Consider the following 20,921-nt stretch of genomic DNA (forward strand, 5'->3'; position numbering starts at 1 on the left):
CCTTAAAGGGCTTCTCAGTCAATCCCACTAACTTCAAAAAAAAAAAAAAAAAAAAAAAAAAAAAAAAAGAATAAAAGAAGAATACAACACATATGGGCTGTACAAAGGGCGCAGATTTGATACTGTCAAACTTTGCTGTCAAACTTGGTCCAGTTAGCTAAGCGCCTGCTCGTGCCTTCGCAGAGCTCCTATTCAATAATAGGATGAAGTTGTGCCCCTGGCTAATTATTTCCTTGGCAAAGACCAGGCCTTTTCAGCTGAGCTCTTCACCTGCACAATTCCCCAATTAATTTTGGGTGCTCCACTAGCTGAGAACAAGCCACACAATTGCATTGTTTACTGCGATCCTCCGCACAAGTGAACCTTGCAAGTTGCAGGGATTAATTTCTTTTGCCACACAGCTTGCATGGCTCCCCTAGGAATACCCACTGATAGGACTGGACTATTGCTTCCTCGACATACGTATGAGTACTCTTAATAACCTGGTCTCGATAGTTCGTATCCACTGCCACAGCTCTTGCATGTTTGTTGGCCGTCGTTTAGAGTGGGGTGCTGGATACACTAGATGGGACACTTAAGACTGAGAATAAATAAATCTGGTACTTCCTCCCGCTGCCATGTGCTCCTTCAGGTTTGTCAGAATTTCTTTCACCTCGAATTCCTCGTTTGGTCAGCACTCTGTATCCCTCGGAACGAAGTCACTCTTTTTTATAAATTTTAAAAAAAGGCAGAAAGCCAACTTCAAGATGTATACTGCTAGGTGTCTCGTCCTTGCCAGTCTCCTGGCCGCATCTGCCAATGCTTATCCCGAATTCAACGAGAGGAGAGATTGCTCTCACAACAACTGTCTCCGTGCTGTAAGTCAAGGACAACTTATCGGGATGAAGGAAGAGTAGGTGGAGTATCTGAAGCTAATAAGGGAATTTTAGGTCATCGCCAGCGCGGTCCCTGGGGGCAATGCGCGAGGCTCGGCTGACTGCTCCTCCTACTTCCGCAAGACTGTCACGCCCTCTGTAGGGTGAGTGCCTTATCTCTACCTCGATAAGAGAAAAAGCCTGGAGCCTGACAAAACGTTCTCCAGCACCGCGACCATTACCCTCACCAGTACCTTGAGTGGGGACCCCGTCTACAGCACCGCCATCGATGTCAGTGTTGTGCCCGTGACTGTAACAACAAGCGTGTGCACAGCGGCAGTAGTCAGCGTCGTCCCTCGCGCGGACGAGCGAGAGGTCACCGCTGAGGAGCTCAATGCTCCGCCGGTTCACCACGAGGCTCACCGGGCCCGTGGTGTGCGCGCCTGCCCGGCCAAACCTCCGGCCTCTTCCTCCACTAGCACGTCTTCTACTGCCGCTGCTACCACCACCACCACCAAGGCTACTACCACAGCTACCCCCGTCTCGGGAATTCCCACATACGCCTCAGCCTGCGGTGGCATTTCTGCCTACTCGTCCGCGTGCTCCTGCGATGGAATTCCCGAGTCTACAGTGACCCTTCCCCAGGTCACCAACACGGTCACCTCGTGGGCCAGCCAGACCGTTATCCCGACATCAGCCACGACCGTCGACGTCGTGTCCAGCTCGACTACCACTGTTACCATCGCCGCGCAGCCGACCATCATCGGCCCATCGTTTTACGTCCAGGATCCGGCGAATGGAAGAACTTGGGCTGCGGGGGGCGCCGGCCTCCAGATCATTGACTCGACTAATAGCCATGCACCCCTCACTATCAATGGATGCGGTAGAGTGGCATCGGCCGTTCTCACAAGCAACTACCTCGTTTCCGCTGAAACCGGCAGCGGTGACGCAGTTTCCTTCGTCTCGAATCCGTCCAGCGGATTCATTCACTGCACAGTCCAGAACCCGTCCGTCCCCTCTGGTTCTTTTACTTGCCAGAGCGAGAATGGTGTCGATACCGTCCTCAATTGGTGCCCCGGCGGGAACGACGTTATTCAACTCAGCTCGGCTCCCATGGCCGGCTGCCTGCAGCCCGCTTTCACTGTCATCCACACCTGAGCATGCCGATTGGCGGGTCATCGGGAAGTTAGGTAAACGCAATTTGTTATATAAAATCACACAGCTTGTATAATATACATAAAAGGGCAATATACATACCTAATTACATTCATGTCGCACTTGTTGTTCTATCAGGACTCCAACCGTAATTACCGACAATGAAGGATCCCAGTGAAGTGATTGTCCGAGTGGGAGAAATATTATGGGTTTAAGTTGTCATGGCCACAGTTCTATGCAACCTGTACTCCATCGCCCCGGGATGATTCTCCGATTTGCGCGGTCATCTCCAATCCACTGCCTCGACATCTCTTTGGCCAAATCACACAACGCCCAGGTGTCAGGATTCCGGTCGTATCGAGTGTATCTTTCAACTTATGGCCGGACTTCGTGAGTGCAGTGTCATTCACCTGATCTTTGGATACCAGATGCGTCCTGCTTTCCCTTGACCCTGGGGCGAAGCATCATTATCTCAACAATTAAGTGTGTCTTCCGCAATCTGATGCAGAATGCGTAGAACAGATCGATTGCATACGATGCAAATTGCTACCGGAACTCACCTGATTTATACTAAGTTCCCTTAATCTAAACAATCAACTACAATATATAAAGAACCTAAATTTACTTTCTTTCTTCCTCTTTACCTTTATTCAAGAGTCCTGGGGTTATTAAAAGTTTTACTTTATGTTTAACAGCCTGGTTTAATACTTAAAAGTAATAAAAAAAAGTTGAAAAGTATATTATAACCTAACTAATAGTTATAACAATAGACCTACAGGGTAGGATCCGTTAGATTAGATTAACTATAAACTAAAGATTTAATAATAGCTATTTTAATTGTTAAAATATAATAGTATAGGGTAGCAATAATTTGGTTTAGAAGGGTTATATATTAATATATATATTTTTCTCTTAATCTTCTAATATAAACTAATTTAGAAATCCTCTTCCTTTTATCTTTATTTTCTGCTTATTAATAAAGAATGTAATAAAAAGTTTAATACCATTAGAAAGCTTAAATACAGGACTTTTTAATAGTATAATTTATTTTTTCTAATTCCTTTTACTTAATAAGTTATTAAATTGTCTTTATATAAGGTTTTAAACGCATTCCAATTATCGGACCGGCGGGCTGCCTTCCGGGGCCTTCCGGGGCCTTCTAGGATCCCTGTTACCTTCCTTTACAGACTGCAAATAGGTCAATTTGCTGATTTTTTCTGTTTTCCTTGCTGGGCTATGGAGTCGAATGCTTCGGAGAAGGCACGGAAGACCCCCTCTTTTGCGTCGAATGACTCCGCGTGGTCCTGCAGGAGCCCCTCTGTTGAGTCGGCGAGTGAGCCAGGTTGTCTCGGTCCGGTGTGGGGAGTCTCAGATGAGGAGGCAAATGCCATCGCAGCCGCCTGGGTTGGCAAGCGCAGGTTGAAGTTTACGATACAATTGTTAAGGGAAATGGTGTAAATCAGGCTAGGATTGATTACAGACTTTAAGATAGAAAGTGGTGTTCAGTCTGCCAAATCTGGGGGAGTGGCCGTCGCTTTTATTAGGTTTGGTACCGGCGGCTACACCAAAGCCGGAGCGGCCGCACGAGTAGGCTAATAGCTTGGGAAGCAAACCACTGGTACGTAGAGCTTCAAATTAGCTACTGTATATAGGAATTGGATAATGGAAACCTAATAATTACTAGTAGTTCGTAATTTGATTGTTCTTTATGTCCTTTCTTCTTTATACCAAGTGCACTGTATACAGGGGGGTTTCAAAATACTGGCCCCTTAGAGTTTTCATACTGGTCCCCAGCATTCCTCATTTACAACCACCAGGTCCGTGACAAGGAAACGACCAGTGAGCCTTGGACGCACGCGAAAATTGGAGCCGGTTGGATTTTTTTCCAAAAATGGATGACTGCAGAAGAACGAGGGAAGAAAGGATGAGCCCAGGATCAATAGTAATATAAGAGCGTCCAATAAGGCGGGAACCGAGGCCTTGCGTTATCCATAATCACGCCAGCCCAAACCCAGAACGCGAAGGGACGTATAAGGGTGTCTTCTGTTGTATGGTGCATTTGGTTGCATTGGCAAGTGGCACACCTGAAATTCTATCACTGAGCCATTTGAGCCACTCAGGCGCCGAAGCGGCCATTGACTCGTCGTGGGTGAGGTTGTGATACACGCTCAGGTGAACGATGTTGCCTTTTTTGCAGGCGAAATCGTATGCTTTAATCGTAGCAGTGTAATTCACAATCTCATCGTCATGGGACTGTACAACAAGGAAATCTTTGTATCCTTTTCTCCCGGTCGCGGCGCCATACTGGTCTTGGAATTTGGTGTAAGCTTCATGAATCGTCTTATTCTGCTCAGGAGTAGGCTTCAATATGCCATGGTTCGGGAGGTCAAAGTTGAGGCCCGCATATGAATTGTCGCAGAGCCCAAGCGCATTCATCAGCGGGTAACGCTTCATGGCCTCTGGGGTTAAGACGGGTGGCTGTATGGAGAAATTCAGGGACTGGAAGATGTTCACAATCAGGGGGCCGAATCCATATCCCTCAGAAAGAGGAACGGCGGTCAGGAGATCATTCAGTCTCGCACTAGGAGCTACGGCAACTCCTCCCACGTATTCGCCACTCTGGTTAGAAGCAACACGGGGATTCTCCTCGAGACCCCATATGGCTCCAGCGCCTTGAGAATGACCGAGAGAAGCCCATTTAGTGGTGAAGACGTTTGGGAAAGCTTTGCGGGCGGCAACAACAGCGAAATATACGTCTTCTGAGTTAATGACCGGGTTTCCGTACTTGTGTGTGGTGTAGTTGTTGCCCAAGCCCGCGTAGTCTGTAGCAACCACGGCGAATCCGTGGGGTGGGAGAAGCTTCCAGCTGTCGTAATCGTACCCGTTATAAGAAGACGACGCGGCGCAAGCAGCGACAGTTCCGATAGTACCATGCGCATATGAAATAAGCGGTGTTTTGTTGGATGCCTCACTCAAATAGGGAAGAAGGATAAACCCAGTGGATGGGACTGGCTGTCCACCAACACCGACAGATGTATATTGGATGAACCATAACGAGCTGCCAGGGGTGATATCATACAGAGTGGAATTCTGTCGCTGAAGCTTCAACAAGTCTCCAGGTTTAGATTTAGTAAAGTTATCTGCGGTGGCGTAGAAGTCATAGTTGAAGGGAACATCTCCAAAGATCGGACGGTCCAATGCCTCGAATGTTTGTAGGTTCTCTAGGCAGGCCTTAGAAGAACAACCGTACGCATTACCTTGGGCCTGAGTGATGTTGAGGTCGTTTGGACGATTGGGCTGTTGCGCTTGAACGAGGGCAGCCAAAGAGGCCAGCAGAAGCCCCAAGGAATAGACAGTCATTATGTTGGACAACAGTGCGGGATGTATGTATTACTACGGTTGAAAATGGATTTATGAATTGGCAACAAAGTTATAGAATAGAGCAGCAAGAGCGCGTAACGATTCTTTATAAACGCACATGTATGTAAGCCATCGTCGACGGAATGTGGCCATGAGATTAGGGACCGTGGACTGGATTGTTACTAGCTCTATTTGATCGGCCACTGAAGGTTAATTCTTATTGTAGCATGGCGCGACACCGCACTTTTCCAAAACGGAAGACATTAACAAGGTGATGTTTCCCTAAGCGTAGGCACCCACTGATTAGAAAGTCTGTTTTGAACACGCGAAGGCTCTCCCAACGTCAATATTCACGGAACGTCAGATTGACGCTCCAACCTGACATCAATATGACTCAATGCGACTACCGGTAGGATTATAATTAGGGCTATCTGTATATCGTCCCTAAGCAAGCTAGTTTAGCGTTACCCCGCGGCTAGGAAGGTTGGGAGAATACTGTTATTGGTTCCTCTGCACTAGAAACAAGCTGAAAATGGCTGCCGGTTGAACCATCCACTCATGCACTTATGTGCAAATTGGCGACACCACCACGCCTTTCACTTTATACAAAACTGTGCGTATTAGAAACCCTCTAAAGTAAATGTAAGCTTAGGGTCGTCAGGGGTTTCATGTCTCTACTCTAATTGCACCCTAGACTAAGGCGATTTCGGTTTGCGGATAGTTGGCGTAGCCGCTATTTTTGCCTTTTGTTTCGCAGTTTCAATATTTTTTGTTAATTTTTATTGTATCAGACATGGAGGTCGGTAGATCTGAGAAGCTTTGGACCGAGATCTTGAGGCCATGCAGGGCTTTGGGGACAGATCAACATAGGGTTGACCAAGGTTGGTTCGTACATTGTGGAGTGCAGGTTCATGACACTGACCGTCAATTCATTTAGCTAAATCTGTTAAGGCGAGGACAGCGTGAGTTGTGAGCCCATCACAATCTCGATAGGTAGGAGGTCTTTAAAGAGCTGAGCAAGGGAAAAAAAAAGCCCCATGGAACTTTTCCTCTTTAAACACTCGGAAGTGTTTATCTTTCACCTGCGAAACATCACTTGACGCCCAATGGCTGGATGAAGCTGATGATAATGACAAAGTCAAGTGCCTTAGGTTCGACAGCGCCCCCCACATGTCGTTGGCGGGGAGCAAATGGGGTTAAACCGCAGCGAATAGCTGTCTTTCAAAGATGCCACAAGGAAATTTTCTGGCGCAAATGCAATATACTAATTGGCTGGGAGTGCCAGTATTGTGTCGCAGTCAGGAACCGTGTCGTCGCTCTCCCACACCTCCCAGAATGTGGTAGGTCAATTATAATAAACCACAGGTATTGCAAAAAGAATAAGGCATAATAAAACCCTAATAGTATTAATTATTACTATAGCTGCTTTATAATAATTAATAAAGCTTTTTAAAACTGCAGAATGCTACTTAACAATACTACAAGATATTATAAAAAAGGATAAGTTGCTTACTATAATAAAAAGGGGAATCCGGACTTTATATATTACTAGGCCTTGAGGACAAGACCTTCGGAAGAGGGGCATTGTATTACAAAACCAACTACATAAGATCCCCATGGTATATACCTCCGGTAATACATCGGATAAGGCAACCAATTAGATAAAGAAGGACTCTCTCTCAGTAATATACATACCTCTAGTGAGAAATGAGTGTAACTCTATAGGAGCATTTGTATCAGGTACTATAAGACTTATACTAGTGGTAGTTACAGAATGACTTACTATATAAGACCATTTATTATACTTATTAAATAAAAGTTTAGATAGTCAGTTGTTAATATAGCATTTATATAATAATTAGATTAGACTCTTATTTAAAGTTATCAGCTATATAACTAAGACCGCTTATAAGATCCCTTGCATCTCTCTGCCAACATAAACTTAACGTTAAGGTTTATCCCTTAGGAACAGCTATCCTATACTAGGTATAGGGATCAGAACGTTACACTAGCCCTTATAGCCCTGCCCCCTAAGATATAAATTAACAACACTTTTCCTTTTGTTTATTTAATACATAGCAAACGCCTGATTTAAACAGCAGCTCCTACCGTCCTATTGAACAGATGCGGCTTAATGCAACTAGCCTTACTTAGTGGACGTTAATAATAAAACAAACAAACAAACAACAAAAGGAGGATTAGGTCACTTAGCTTACTTTACATAACAAGCATCGAGAGGTGACATTTTAGCTGAAGTGAAAGGTCGGTAATAATTGTATGGATTAGGAAAAAGTATCTAAATGTAACCAAATATCCATTGTTTGTTAGTAGCCTCCGAGCTGCTGCTCAGCCATAGGCTGAAACTCGACTGTCGTAGGCTCATTTGTTATTCCCCTTTCAGCTGCAGCCTTCATAATGGCGACCGTTGCCGTGGCTCCGATTCGAGTCACGCCAAGAGACATAACATGTAGCAAGTCATCCAACGTCCGGACCCCTCCAGCTGCCTTGACCTGAATCTCTGGCTTCGAGTGTTTTCTCATCAATTTCAGGTGGTGGATGGTAGCTCCAGCGTACGTGTAGAGCCCGTTTGTTTGCTTAACAAAGCCGTATCCCGTGGAAGTTTTGACGAATGCGACGCCAATCTCGGAGCATATTTCGCAAAGTCGAATGATATGCTCGTCCTTGAGATAGTCGTTTTCGAAAATAACCTTGAGCGTAGCGCCATGCTTGATAACTGTTTCATTAACTTCCCGAATTTCGCGTGCAACATAATCCCAATCACCGCCTAAAGCCTTTCCAATGTTTATAACCATATCAATCTCACTGCCTCCTGCGGCGGCAGCACGATCTGCTTCAATCACCTTGACTTCGGTGGTGCTGTTGCCGTGCGGGAAGCCAATAACTGGGCACACTAGGACGCCCGATCCTTCAAGTTCCTGTTTGGCGAGAGGAATGAGGTATGGTTTGACACATGCCGTGGCGACGCCATACTCCTTGGCAATGGCGAGACCTTCGAGTATGTCCTCATCAGTCATTGTAGGGTGCAAGAGTGAGTGGTCGATCATCTTCGCCAATTGCTGCAAAGTCACGGTTATGGACTTTGTTGAAGTCATGTTTCCATCCACTTGAAAGTAGCTTTTTGAAGATATGATTGCGTTAAAATAATAATTCAAATGAAAGAGCTGAAGGAAGCCGATGGGAAAAGCTTCAAGTGCAGTTTGGCGGTCAGTACAGACAGACAATATATACCAATTTCTTGTCAATGCGAAGGTACGGATGGTCAGTTCCGCAGACCCACAATCACCAATCCTGCCCCGTTGGTGGCGTCTATTCCACCGGAGGACAACATGAGAGATATCAGTCTCCGGTGAAAATATTATTGTCGACGGATCAGAATTACTTTCCCTTGGTAGCCATTCGTTGGACTAGTGAGCACGGCGATGTTCCGAGGGCGAGTCTCGGGATCATACCCTTAAAAGGAAATTTGCCTTCTTTCTAAGGAATTACTTCCGGTGGGAAGACTTTCCTAAAAGGGTTTAGCTTCTTCTTTTCTTTTACTCCCAAGGCTCGCGTGTGAATTCCTACGTCATAATACCCTTTTTGTCCTCTTGAAACTCGAGAAAGGTACATTCGAGTCTAGCATTATAGCCAAGGAAACTCATTAGAACTTCGCGAATATTTGTGGTTGGATTATGGTCTTCCCAGGGAAGAACACTGCGGCCCAGAGCAATCAATTGCCACAATTGAAGAATAAGAGAGTTCAAAAAGTTCCCAGGGCCTGTCAGAGATGCCGGCGCCAGAAACTCAAGGCAAGCTACTCTGTTAACAAATCCCAACAGTAGACTAATTACTCCTTTTTAAAGTGTGATGTTAATCGTCCATGCACTCTGTGTGAACGGGCTGGGGTAGATTGCTCAGTTATGGAGGCCGATATTTGGAAGCCTGTGAGCCCAAACCAAATCATAGGCAAAGTTCGTAAACTCGATGGCGACGGTTCTATCCACCGGGATACAAAGCGGGCTTCTTATCCAGCTCAAGCCGTCGAAGAGAAAGCTATAACGACAACAGCAACAAAAGTCTCCTCTTCCGCACGCCATGAAGCTCGATGTATCTCCAGCGAAGCCAGCGAAGCCAGGGATGCAAGCCCCGCAGCCTTGCAGTCACCATGGGCTTCAAGCTCCGCGGCCATGACCTTTGTAAAAGAGGTAGGCTTTAAGGGATAATTCTGCAGAATTGTAACTGAAGATATCCAAAGGCATTCGACCACCAGGACACGATAGCACCAGAAGGACGAGATGTTTCAGCTCTCTCTGCTACACACTGGACTCGGGAAGGCGCATCAGGCAGCACCTGGCCTAAACAAAGTCAAGCCCGCCTCAAAAAGCTTATTGCAGCTGAAAAAAAATTCATGATTTTACTCCCAGATATCAGAGCTGCTACGCTACTAGTCGAAAACTATTTTGATAAAATTCACTGGTTTGTACTAGTTTTCCACCAGAGAGAATTTAGAGATAAGTTTCAGCAGCTTTACGCCTCTGAGTGTCAAGAATTTGAAGAACACGGCTCTCGACTCGGGTACATCAGCGTGTTTCTCGCAGTTTGCGCCGTCAGTTTACAGTATACCAGTTCTGATCAAAAGCAGAAGCTAGCAGATGTCGGGGTCGAGCAACATGTGCTACAGGACGATATACTTGACGCTTTGAGGCTTAGACTTCTTGACATAGTATCACTAGGCTCCTTGGAATCGATTCAGACATGTGTACTGCTAGGGACTTTTTATCTCTATCATGGGCAACCAGAACTCGCTTGGCCAATTTGTGGTTGTGGTTTACGAATTGCTCAAGCTCTGAACATACATCGGCGATCATCGAGTGGCAGTTCCACCCCGGATTTGGATGATCCAATACAAAGAGCGCAAGAATCCAGGAAACGATGCTGGTGGGCTATATATGAAATCGAGACCTTCTGTTCGATGCTCTATGGTTTCCCGCTCAGCATCTCAGACAGGGATTGTGACACAAAGCCCTTGCACCCATATGCAGTAAGGTCGTTGGATTCTCTAGGAGATTCCATCTTTCGCCGTGCAGCTGGTGAACCAACTCTTCTTTCGTATAAATATTTCATGGTGCAGCTATCTATCATTGTCAAGTCGGCATTGGCTGATATTTATGGCTTGCATCGGCCTTCCGATGACTCCAAGAAACGAGATGACAAATATAGCTTGAACCGGCTCTTAGAAACGGTTACAAACTTGGATGCAAGACTACAAAAATGGTCTCAGAGCTTACCGGTACGGCTCCAGTTCAATGAAGCGACCAAAGATCCGACTTCTCGCTTGCATATTTCGTCAGATCGCTATTTCGAAGATCATCTCTTCCAGCTTCAGGCCCTTGCACTTAAGCTCGCATTCGAGAACGCCAGGATACTAATCTATCGGCCCTTGCTCTCGTACAGACGGATCGTTACTACTCACGCAACAAGAGACAGCTTTACAACACAGGATACGCAAGCAATAGATCCATTTCAAACATCGATACAGAAATGTCGAGATGCGGCCTTTCAAGTTTTGCTGCTTGGTTCATTTCCCATCTTTCAACAGGTCGCAGATACGTACGCTGTATCCTTTGTATCGCTACATCTCTTCACAGCGAGTATAACACTGTCTATCCTGACAGGCCTTGAACCGCTCAGTCGAGAGTCTCATGAATCAAAAATGGGCTTACGACGGCTGATGGAGATGCAATCCCGATTGAAGTCCAAAAGTATTATCGCAGAACAAGGGTTCAGAATACTGAAGACACTGATGTCTCTTATACTTGAGAAAGAGGCAAAGAAAATATTCAATTTCGAATCCACTGGTGTAGATGATCAGATATCACTCAACCCTCGAAATTTGTTGCCACACCCACGAAGCCCCCATCAAGAGGATCTACAGGTCGGTGACCAATTTATAGCCTCGCCCGTGGAAAAATCCAAAGACGCATTGACTGGCGCCGATCTACCGGAAGATTCACCCAGTTTCATAGAAAATGACAATATATTTCGCTTCGACATCTGCGAAGATCCGTCGATGATACAGGCGCTTTTCCAGCTCGAACAGGGTGAGAAATTTACCAATTACAATCCAGTCAAAAGTTTCATTAATTCCAACTGGTTTTAGGATTTGAAATAAACACAAATGTAAGCACTGAAATGGAGCTGAATGACATGGAATCCTCAATAGAGAGTTCGTTTGGGAGTCAGGACCCAGGGTGGATATGGAGTATCGACTCATATAAGTAAGCTGTAGTATTATTGTCATGAACCAACCACATAAGATCCCTCTAGTACATACCTCCGGGTAAACCACAGACAAGACAACCAATTAGGATAAAGGAAATATATTCTTAGTAAAATATATACCTATTTATAAGATAAGACTGTAACTCTAAGGAAGTATTTTTTTTAAGTATAATGCAATTTATATAAGTAATAACTATAAAATAATTTACTAATATAAACCTAAAGAATTTATTTTAGGTTTATCCTTTAGGAATCTACCTTATATTAACTATCTAGTATATAGTTTGTTATATAGATTCTTATCTAACAACTAAACAATTGGAAATTATACAACTAGGACAGCGTTGACATAGTTTCCTGTCAACATAAACGAATATTGTCCCCCAGATCCTGTTACCTGCGTCTCGGTCCAGACACTCTGTGTGTTTCCAAGAGCATTGGTGCTGTATTTATCTGGAGCAGTTACAGTTTTCAAAGTTGCGACGCCCGTCTTCCCGGGAATTATCACTGTGATTGGTGTAGAAGCTGCACCATCATAGTTGACAATCTTAACGAAGTACGTTCCCGCATTATTCTTCGTCGCAGACCAGTATAGAGGCCCATATCCCACATTCCCAGAGACTGCGGCAGTCTCTGTGCCAACGTTGGTGAAGAAGAGTTTAGATACGTAGTAACTCATGGATCGGACAAGAGCGTTAGGAGTGTGTTTTATCATGGCGACGTTGTCTGGCTCGTCGTGCAGACTCTTGATTAGTGCGCCATGGCAAATTCCAACAATGACATCCGAATTCCTCTCCAAGCCTAGAAAATAAATAGCCTCGGATGTTGCCGATTGCAATGTTGGGTTGTCCAGCTGGTTTGGGTTAACGTGATCGGCGTCATAGATGGCCGCGTACTCACCCACCAGGACAGGCTGGTTGCGAGGGGCATGGTCGTAGCCCCCAAACTTGCTAACCATATCATCTACCGAGAGGTAATCATGGAGATCCTGAATGACGCCGGCAGGCATTGAGGGGTTAGTAAAATATCCGGACCAGATGGACGAAATAATCTTCATATTTGGGTACACGTTTTTGATAGCGTCGTGGAAAGCATTGAAGCGATAGCCTAGGCATGGTTACTCGCACATTTCTACAAATGTACATATACGCAAACCTACCGACATAGCTAGGAATACCGCCGTTGAGGAAATCTTCGTTGCCAATTTCGATGTAGTTGATTGTAAAAGGATTTGGGTAACCCAACGAAGCTCTAACGCTGCCCCAAGGTGACGTTGATGGACCCTAAAATATATTAGAAAAAAAGATTTGCGAGAAATATGGATGACAGAATATACTAATAGAAACTCTAGCTCGTTGAGAACATCGTCGACATATGGTCCTAAATCTGCTTCGGAGATGATCTCTCCATCAAGATACAGCCCGCCCCAAATAGCTAATATTGGTTCGAGATTCATGTCAATGCACCACTGCCGTTTCCTTTTGTCAGAGGTGGAAAGTTATCTTCCAATCAATAAGTGAAACTGACCTGCATCATTTCTAAAAGTCCGAGGCCGTCGGTATTGACGTAGCCCCATGTTCCCGGACGTCCAGGGCGGTTGATAATTGGACCAATGGTTTCGTTCCACTTCCATCTATACGGAGAAGCAATTCCTTCGAGGTTGTTCCCCCCTGGGAGGCGGAGAAATTTACCACCTAGTTCAACGAGGGCTTCGGCAAGGTCCATCCGGAGTCCGTTGTTGGAATTCTTGAACGTCTGCTGAAATACGCTAATCATTTGGAAACGCAGGCTTTGGCCCGTCGTGCTAGCACCATCGAAAGTAAGGTGGAAGGTATTTTTCTGATCGGGTGCGGAAAATTGCGTGGTAAAGGTTTGTGCATAAGGCACCCAGCCATTGGCCTCTGTTTGGTCAACTTGAAAGGTAGTGCTACCAAGCATGGAGTTCGTCGTATTGCTCCAGAAAGCGGCCAATATTTCTCCGTTGTAGTTGCCACGGAGGTAGAAACTAGCAGCATAGCGTGTGGCGGTTGTTATATTCATGCCTGCATATCCCTCGTTCCAAAAACCGGTTGCGCCAGTTGTCCCCTTGGCGACATCCACGCGCATCTGCCAAGGAAGAGCGCTACTTAACAATGGTGCTTCATTGTCGAGAGTTAGAGTATCAGACCCTCTTGTGTGCCAATACTGAAGAGTCTGATACGGGCCCTGGTTATTGAATACAGAAGTGCCTTGAAAGGCGCGATTCTGTATCAGTTCTGAGTACAGACCCCCATCGCCAGAGTGATAGACATCCTAAGAGTAATTAGTTTAGAGTCTTTCAGTTGGCCGATTTCTTTTACAAACCTCATAGAGAAGGCCGTACAAGATAGGACTATTTGCATTGCCTTGCGCAGTGGATACGGTAAGGGTTACAGCGTGGGCTATGGATGCAAGTCCCAGCAAGGCCAATAGTCCAGACGCTTTGTAGAGCATGATGATGGTTGGTTGTTAAAGAATGCTAAACAATATGTCTCCATGGCGTTATATATAGCTCGACTTATTACGGAACACAATGGTACCCAACTATACAACTACTAGGAAGTTGCTTAGCGGGATGCAATCGAATTCCTTCGGCCAATTTAGATGCTTGTTTGGTAGCGTACTCAATGCTTCTCGGGAATTGAACAACTCCGCGCTGCTCACCAAGGACAGGGCTGGCCTTCACTCTCGGTGCAGCTCCAGCCGAGGGAGTGTATACCTAGCCCTGGATGTCGCCCTAGACTCAGTGGGGCACGTCATATCCTAGCTTCGGTGGCTTCAAGTCCCAGCGCCGGATCTGCCGATTCGGCATTTATAATTTGCTCCTACGTACGGATTACTTAGCACAATTATTTGGGATGAGCCTTCTCTACGGATTTTCAACCTAACAACGTGCTAAAGAAGGTGACGGTTCTCATGGTCCTTGTATTATATAGTATTAGGCAACAGTTATCTTGGGATCCCATAAGGATGTACATTATCTCACTCACAACGCCAAACGGATTCGTGCTGTACGTGATAAATATCTCTTCTGCGTGTAGTGAGAAGAAGCTTATAATTAAAGAGGCTGTTAATAATAATACTGCAGCATCTTGGGAACTCTCTGCATACTTAGACTGGATTAGAGAGCCCCAGGGCTTACGTCTTCAAATTTGATTGCCATTAATAAGCCTGGGTGGATATAGGAGTACGCGTGGTGACACGTCTCCTTTTTAAAGATGCCGCCCAGGCAATAAAATTTGGTCTTCTTTCGAACATTGCTATATCGATCCTCTACCGCCAGTTTATCGCCCCTGCACCCTGAAGGATCCCCCGCTTCATTCCTTTACCATAAGTCTCCTCATTTTGCCTCAACCGAGCCCATGTGCTCCAGAATGCGATTAGTGGTGCCAGCGCTACACCGATAATGGGTATTGGCACGACCATGACGTTCTAAAACGTTAGCGATACGGCTATGTAGCCTGCCTTGCTACCCTAGAAGCTGTGAGCCATTAAAAAAAAAAAAAAAAAAAAAAAAAGAACAATCTAACGATCTTGATCACTACCGTAGTTAATTACTTAGTGAGAGGCTATTAGCAGCGATCCTGGCAGGTATAATGTCACTGCAAACGGCAATGCTTGAATGTTGGTGGTCGTCTTCTACCCGATATTGCTCAATGGCTCACGCCATTGTTATGGCCGTCATGAGCGGTGTTTAGTAAATTGAATCATTTGCAGCTATTTTGAGTGGGAGCCTTCATGTGATCACTTTAGAGCTATGAGAAATGGTAAATTGTAAAGTTGATGATAAAAAAGGTAATTTTTCTTTTGGAATGCGAGCTGATTGAACAGGTGGGATCAAGGGGATTGCTCTACAAATTGATCTACGCTTTGCGGTTATTGTAATAGCTAAGCTAGCCGACTGTGTGGGCGTGCACCTTTACTCTATCGTTCCTGTGGCTGAGTTTGTCTCAATGGTATCTGCGGAAGATTTGACACTGTCATTCTTCCATAGCTCCCCGAAATACGATCCTGGAGTCTCAATCAACGCTTGTGGAGTACCCGACTCAACTAGCCTACCCCCATCTAGGACAATCACACGATCAGAGTAGTCCACAACCGTTTGCAGGCGATGTGACACTGCAATTACGGTGTAGTTCTCGAACTCAGCCTTGATAATCTCTTGTAGGCGTCGATCCGTGTCGTGGTCGATGCTACTGCTCACCTCATCCAACAAGAGCACGCCTCCATCTTTTCCTTGTCTAGCATTTGAACCCTTGATCCTTTTCCGTAAGATGGCGCGTCCGAGACAGAACAATTGCCTCTCACCCATGCTAAGGTCATCGGCCTTCATACAAGCGTCTAGCCCTGCTCGGCTATTTACAAACTTGGCAAGGCCAACTACCTCAAGGACGGACAGACATGCGGCCTCTGTGGCTTCGGAACGCGGATCAATGTTCATTTTGATGGTATTTCCATCAGGTAAGAATATGGCTTCCTGGGATAAGGCTATAATTCTCTGTCGAAGCATACCACGTTTGATCTGGGAGAGCGGAACATGGTCTATCGTTAATATCCCCGACGGATTATTGAGTGGGTCGAGGAGACGCAGGAGAAGTAGCATTAGAGTAGATTTACCACTTCCAGTACGGCCACATACGGCGATCTTTTGTCTTGCTGGAATGCTCAGGCTCAAATCATGCAAGACCAAGTCCACAGGGGGCTGAGATGACACGGGCGGTGAGACGGAGCTCGCAACCCTTGAAACGTACGAGGCAGATACGTGCTTCAACTCGACGGCTCCACTAGTTGGCCAAGATGGAGGAGGCTCGAGGTCATCGGTTACCCTGTCTTCGGGCGTTACCGTGGCCGAGAACGTCCTCAAACGACTTACAGCCCCTATACAGGTTTCCAGGTCTGTGTAATTTTGCACAAGCTCGGAGAGAGAAGAGCCAAAAGACAGCAGACTGACCAAGCTCGTTCCTGCCAGGCCCACATTGGAGCCAAGCTGTGTGGCCAACGAGACAAGCAGAAGAGCCAAGCCAGCAACTATAAGTTGCATGGCCACACGGAGCCACTGTTGAATCATGGCCAGCAAGTAAGCTGGTTGTTGAGATTTGTCAAGCAGGTTATCGTTATGATCAATGTCGTAAGTGGTCCACCTAAATGCACGGACGGTGGCAATTCCTTTTGTGGTGTCGAGGAAATGGGTGCTGTAGAAGGTTAGCTGCCAAAATTACTAGTAGAGTAACCGTAGGTTCTAGTGCCACACTTACTAGAGAGGGCTTTTAGCTTCTAGGTCGAGAAGCCGCATTTGCCTCGATGTTTTGAGATAGAAACGCTGCACGATGTACAGTGTCGCAAACAAAAATGGGAATACGATGGCAAGATATGGGGCGGCAGTTGCAATGACAATCACCATTCCAAAAGCTTCAGTCGCGGTAAGGGCAACAGAGAAGAAAGCAAATAGCAGGTCGCCATCGATCAAAGTTAGATCTTGGGAGAAATGATTGGTAATGACACCAACGTCAGTAGTCGTGAGATACCTCAACGGAGCTGTGACAACGGTATTCAAGGCTGCCTTGTGCAAGGCAGCTCCAGCGTAGGTAGTCATGGAGATGAAGATCTCAATTGCGCTAAGGATCCATGAGACAAGGAACATGGACTGGAGCAATGCGTAGATTCCAATGTAGAAACCTCGCTCATGACCAAAGGAATCTTGAGACCAGTAGTTCAACCAGATGACACCAAAATTGGAACTGAATCCGTGAATGATGGCCCAGATAGCCAAGGACATTGCTGAGAACGGACGCATGCTTTTGAACCAATGTTTGTACACAGCCCAGTCTCCAGACCCGCGAGCTGAGTTGTCTGGTGATCCTGTATCTGAGCTTGGTGACACGGTAACAGAATCTTCTGGAAGGCTTGGCTCTAGACTACTTGATTTTGAAGCGCTCTTCTCTGAGGCCGACGTTTCCTGGACTGTGGTGACAGTCATCTTGATGCCAAGCTTTTGAACGTACTCGTTGCTTTCTATAAGCCGCTCGAAAGGGCCTTGTTCAACCTTTGTCCCGTTGTCTCCAAGGACAATAACATGATCTGCCGCTGGCAGATGACCCACAGAGTGGGTGCAGAGCACTGCAGTAATGCCATTTCTTCTAACGAAACCGTCGGATCCAAAGACGCGTTGGAATATTATCGAAGCCGTGCTTGTATCGAGTCCGCTCAATACATCATCAAAGATGAGAGTCTCAGCCTCGGAGTATAGCGCTCTGGCTATGGCTACACGCTGCTTCTGACCTCCACTCAAAGTGGAGCCACTGCTTCCCATCATGGTGTCACTACCACGTTCGAGGGTGAGGATATCAACGTCAAGGAGCGTAGCCGCAATAATTTCGTCAAATTTCTTTTGACTGAAGTTGGAGCGACCAATAATGTTGTGTTTGAGGGTTTCGTTATAGAGAAAGGGTTCTTGTTGACAGTAGCCGATCCTGCTTCTGCGGGGCAGAAAAACAGAGACCTTGCCAGAATGAACAGGAGTCTCGCCCAGCAGAACCTTGCATAACGTCGACTTGCCTGAAGCAATGGGACCAATGACAATAGTCAATGCCTTCAGCGGAACTTCGCAGCTCATATTGGTCAAAACTGATTTATCGACTGCCCATCCAAAAGTTCCATCTTCAATCTTGAAGGCCAAGCTGCTTTGCTTTTCCTCGTGTGAGCGATCCGCACTCTCTTCTATGCCCGGTTCAGATACCCAAGAACGAAAATCAACCCTTGGATCCGAAATGAGAAAGCTTCGGATGCGCCCAATACAGGTGAAAGCCGCAATTACCATTGGAATATTGTTAAAAATGATTGTGAATGGTAGCGTGATCAGAATGATGTACGAGTAGGATGTGAAGATACCCGACACGCTCAATCGGGAATCAGCGGTAAAAGCAAAAGTTATGAGTGGCGAGAAGGCTGAAGGCACGGCGCCAAGTGCAATGGTACAGATAACAAGCCAACGAAAGCGTAGGCCAGTACGAATCTCCCTTTCTCGAAGGCTCTGAATAATGGAGCCCATAACTTCTGCAAGGCCTGAAATCTTGTACGACTTCATCTTGGCGACTGCTGTAGCAGTTGCGCTGACACGCTTCTCAATCTCTGTCATCCAAGACCCTAGGCGCTTATCAATAGGCTTGCCCAGTGCCGTCGTCAATACACAGCAGACGGCGATAACAACAATAGGTGAGACAAATGCAACTCCAACTTGGCGCTGCAGAAGAAAGCAACCAATGGCTACCTGCGAAGTTATTGCCCACATTTCATGGATTACTCGAAAGCCAGCTACGACACGATCAAGGTCAGTGCTCATGAGGGTGATGGCTGTATCCGCTTTGCCAGCGCCCAGGCTAATTTCGGTGGTCTTTCGAAAAATAGCAGTGTGGAGAGTGGAGCGAAGCATGTAGACAAATCTTTGGTTGTAGTACTGGTACACTCCGGAGGAGATTGCAATGCCGGCGTAGATGAGCAGAGAAGCTATAATGAGGCCGTATCCGTGATTTTTATTGCGCAAATCCTCTGGCGTCCCCAAAAATTCCAGCATGCTGTCAATAAAGAATGGCTGGCAGAGCTTCAAAGCGAGTAGAAGCAGGCGGGGTAGAATCGGGTACAGAAAGGGGCCAAGCATTGCCCAGCATATGCTCTTTAGGGGGATCAATTCCAAGCTTTGTTGATCAGTTGCAGCTTCAAGCTGGCCGATAGACGTGAGCTTGTTGTGAAGTTGTCTTGCTTTCATGCTGGCATCGAGGGGATACAAGTCGTCAGTTGAGATTGTCCCGCGATACCCACGGAAAAGCAGCGAGTTGAGCCATGAGAAGACACCAATGCCGAAAATTCCACTCGTGACTTCTGGACTGTGTTTGGGTTCCTGGTTGCCCTTCAATTTTGACTTTGGGATGGCCTCCAAGAAAAAGTTGACGGTTTTAATGGCGACGGCGAGCGTGAAGACAATGGAAAGAGTTCTGTGGTGCGAGAGCCAGATTGTACGGGCTTGTACGATGTCAAAGAGCAGTGTGGAAAATAGATAGGACTCTAAAAGAATAGAGGGTTTCAGGGATCGAGAATGTTCGATGCCAAGTATTGAAGCTAGCAAGGTGATGATGGCTGCTCCTAGCGAGAGGGAATAGGCAGCAGTTTCGGGATGCTTGGCTAGAACTACTAGGACTGCGATCTGAGTGGCGGAAAAGCCAGAAAACAGGATCTATGTAGATGTTAACGCGTCTTACTGGTAGCCCTCGCATTTACTCTGACTTTTAACTCACGACTTTAACGTTGCGGAGTAAGATGTTGGCTGTCATGTGTGGTTGTCGCGACAGATTGACTAGACGAATCGCAGCGAGTATCGCAAAGCAGGCGCTGGGCAAGATGGACAGCATGGTTTTTTCAAAGGTGATGGTAAAATCAAAGTTGCCTCTACAGCCCTTGACGACTGGCCCAAAGGCGTCGTCATTTGCGCAGACAGAAACACTCATGGCGTTGAGCATGGACGATACTCAGTGCAAAGGAAGCAAACACAGAATCCAAGTCGGATAGCAAACTGTGAAAGGCTAAGTGGTAGCCAGGTTCACGCTGGCTTTCCAATTGACTGCATTTGCTAACTTCACCGCCATCGGAACCAAAAGTCCCTGGTTTAAATTAGCAAGAAGGGATGAACCGCAGCCCAAGCAGCAAGTCGGCGAGGATTTGCTGTTAGCGTGTTTGCTCGTGGTTTTGTCATGAAGCCAGCCAACCAACTGGTCAATCAGCCGGGGTCCCTCCTGACGACGGAAAATGGCATGTTTGCGGGCGGGATCCACCGTTTATAGTATAATATTAGCGGACTCCACAGAGACTTGTGGAGATCCGCAGCAAGGGCCAGCGTCAGACGAGCCGTCCCCATCCTTGTCCCCCATACGTGTGTACCGCACATACGTTCACCCCTCAACGACAGGGGTGCAGCTAAGAGCTCTGCCGTTGGCCAGCCCTCGCCTGTCGACTGAATAATCCCAAGTCTCTTGGTCTGTCTGCTCGGTGGCCCTGCACGCACTATTCGAGACGTCTGACTGAGGTCTCGTATGTTCGGTGCTTGATAACAACTAAAGTAACTGATCCGGCACCACACCATGAGCCATATCCTCCCATGAACGCGAACATCTTGCGTGACTACGTCTTATATTCTTTCTTCACCGGCTTAATAGCTACACGAAGCTGAATCAATACTCTTACATTCTATATCTATTTGAAAAT

At 46.4% G+C, this 20,921-nt stretch overlaps 6 protein-coding genes across 6 annotated transcripts; 2 read left to right on the forward strand and 4 right to left on the reverse strand.

Moving 5' to 3' along the window:
* The first annotated feature begins 647 nt into the window (after positions 1-647).
* On the forward strand, positions 648-2,165 carry TrAFT101_004608 (uncharacterized protein). Its single transcript, XM_024902616.2, has 3 exons — positions 648-857; positions 930-1,018; positions 1,082-2,165. The coding sequence occupies exons 1-3, from the start codon at positions 747-749 to the stop codon at positions 2,010-2,012; spliced, it is 1,131 nt and encodes a 376-aa protein (XP_024760022.1). The 5' UTR covers positions 648-746; the 3' UTR covers positions 2,013-2,165.
* A 949-nt stretch (positions 2,166-3,114) lies between these two features.
* TrAFT101_004609 (uncharacterized protein) lies at positions 3,115-5,419 on the reverse strand. Its single transcript, XM_066127242.1, has 2 exons — positions 3,691-5,419; positions 3,115-3,624 (listed from the first exon to the last, which is right to left on the reverse strand). Exon 1 carries the CDS (start codon positions 5,367-5,369, stop codon positions 4,005-4,007), a length of 1,365 nt encoding a protein of 454 aa, XP_065983351.1. The 5' UTR covers positions 5,370-5,419; the 3' UTR covers positions 3,115-3,624; positions 3,691-4,004.
* A 2,274-nt stretch (positions 5,420-7,693) lies between these two features.
* Positions 7,694-8,434, reverse strand: TrAFT101_004610 (uncharacterized protein; the record flags this gene model as incomplete). Its single annotated transcript, XM_024905323.2, has 1 exon — positions 7,694-8,434. One exon carries the CDS (start codon positions 8,432-8,434, stop codon positions 7,694-7,696), a length of 741 nt encoding a protein of 246 aa, XP_024760019.2.
* Positions 8,435-9,005: 571 nt separating this feature from the next.
* On the forward strand, positions 9,006-11,748 carry TrAFT101_004611 (uncharacterized protein). Its single transcript, XM_024911000.2, has 4 exons — positions 9,006-9,178; positions 9,233-9,574; positions 9,625-11,470; positions 11,530-11,748. Exons 1-4 carry the CDS (start codon positions 9,062-9,064, stop codon positions 11,649-11,651), a joined length of 2,427 nt encoding a protein of 808 aa, XP_024760018.2. The 5' UTR covers positions 9,006-9,061; the 3' UTR covers positions 11,652-11,748.
* A 228-nt stretch (positions 11,749-11,976) lies between these two features.
* On the reverse strand, positions 11,977-14,123 carry TrAFT101_004612 (uncharacterized protein; the record flags this gene model as incomplete). Its single annotated transcript, XM_024906585.2, has 5 exons — positions 11,977-12,758; positions 12,811-12,934; positions 12,988-13,119; positions 13,179-13,943; positions 13,995-14,123. 5 exons carry the CDS (start codon positions 14,121-14,123, stop codon positions 11,977-11,979), a joined length of 1,932 nt encoding a protein of 643 aa, XP_024760017.2.
* Positions 14,124-15,466: 1,343 nt separating this feature from the next.
* On the reverse strand, positions 15,467-20,333 carry TrAFT101_004613 (uncharacterized protein). Its single transcript, XM_024905322.2, has 3 exons — positions 19,958-20,333; positions 16,925-19,896; positions 15,467-16,861 (listed from the first exon to the last, which is right to left on the reverse strand). Exons 1-3 carry the CDS (start codon positions 20,177-20,179, stop codon positions 15,589-15,591), a joined length of 4,467 nt encoding a protein of 1,488 aa, XP_024760016.2. The 5' UTR covers positions 20,180-20,333; the 3' UTR covers positions 15,467-15,588.
* Between the last annotated feature and the right edge of the window lie 588 nt (positions 20,334-20,921).

The sequence above is a fragment of the Trichoderma asperellum genome, chromosome 3 (assembly GCF_020647865.1).
Source record: "Trichoderma asperellum chromosome 3, complete sequence".
Classification (NCBI taxonomy): domain Eukaryota; kingdom Fungi; phylum Ascomycota; class Sordariomycetes; order Hypocreales; family Hypocreaceae; genus Trichoderma; species Trichoderma asperellum.

Excerpts from the sequence above, each read along its gene's own strand:
- TrAFT101_004608 (XM_024902616.2), top strand. The coding sequence starts at position 747 with ATGTATACTGCTAGGTGTCTCGTCCTTGCCAGTCTCCTGGCCGCATCT. Across the intron at positions 858-929 it reads ACAACAACTGTCTCCGTGCT|GTCATCGCCAGCGCGGTCCC; the intron begins GTAAGTCAAGGA and ends AGGGAATTTTAG. Across the intron at positions 1,019-1,081 it reads ACTGTCACGCCCTCTGTAGG|CACCGCGACCATTACCCTCA; the intron begins GTGAGTGCCTTA and ends AACGTTCTCCAG.
- TrAFT101_004609 (XM_066127242.1), bottom strand. The coding sequence starts at position 5,369 with ATGACTGTCTATTCCTTGGGGCTTCTGCTGGCCTCTTTGGCTGCCCTC.
- TrAFT101_004611 (XM_024911000.2), top strand. The coding sequence starts at position 9,062 with ATGGTCTTCCCAGGGAAGAACACTGCGGCCCAGAGCAATCAATTGCCA. Across the intron at positions 9,179-9,232 it reads GCCGGCGCCAGAAACTCAAG|TGTGATGTTAATCGTCCATG; the intron begins GCAAGCTACTCT and ends TCCTTTTTAAAG. Across the intron at positions 11,471-11,529 it reads GCTTTTCCAGCTCGAACAGG|GATTTGAAATAAACACAAAT; the intron begins GTGAGAAATTTA and ends AACTGGTTTTAG.
- TrAFT101_004613 (XM_024905322.2), bottom strand. The coding sequence starts at position 20,179 with ATGCTCAACGCCATGAGTGTTTCTGTCTGCGCAAATGACGACGCCTTT. Across the intron at positions 19,897-19,957 it reads TACTCCGCAACGTTAAAGTC|ATCCTGTTTTCTGGCTTTTC; the intron begins GTGAGTTAAAAG and ends ACATCTACATAG. Across the intron at positions 16,862-16,924 it reads GAAGCTAAAAGCCCTCTCTA|CACCCATTTCCTCGACACCA; the intron begins GTAAGTGTGGCA and ends AACCTTCTACAG.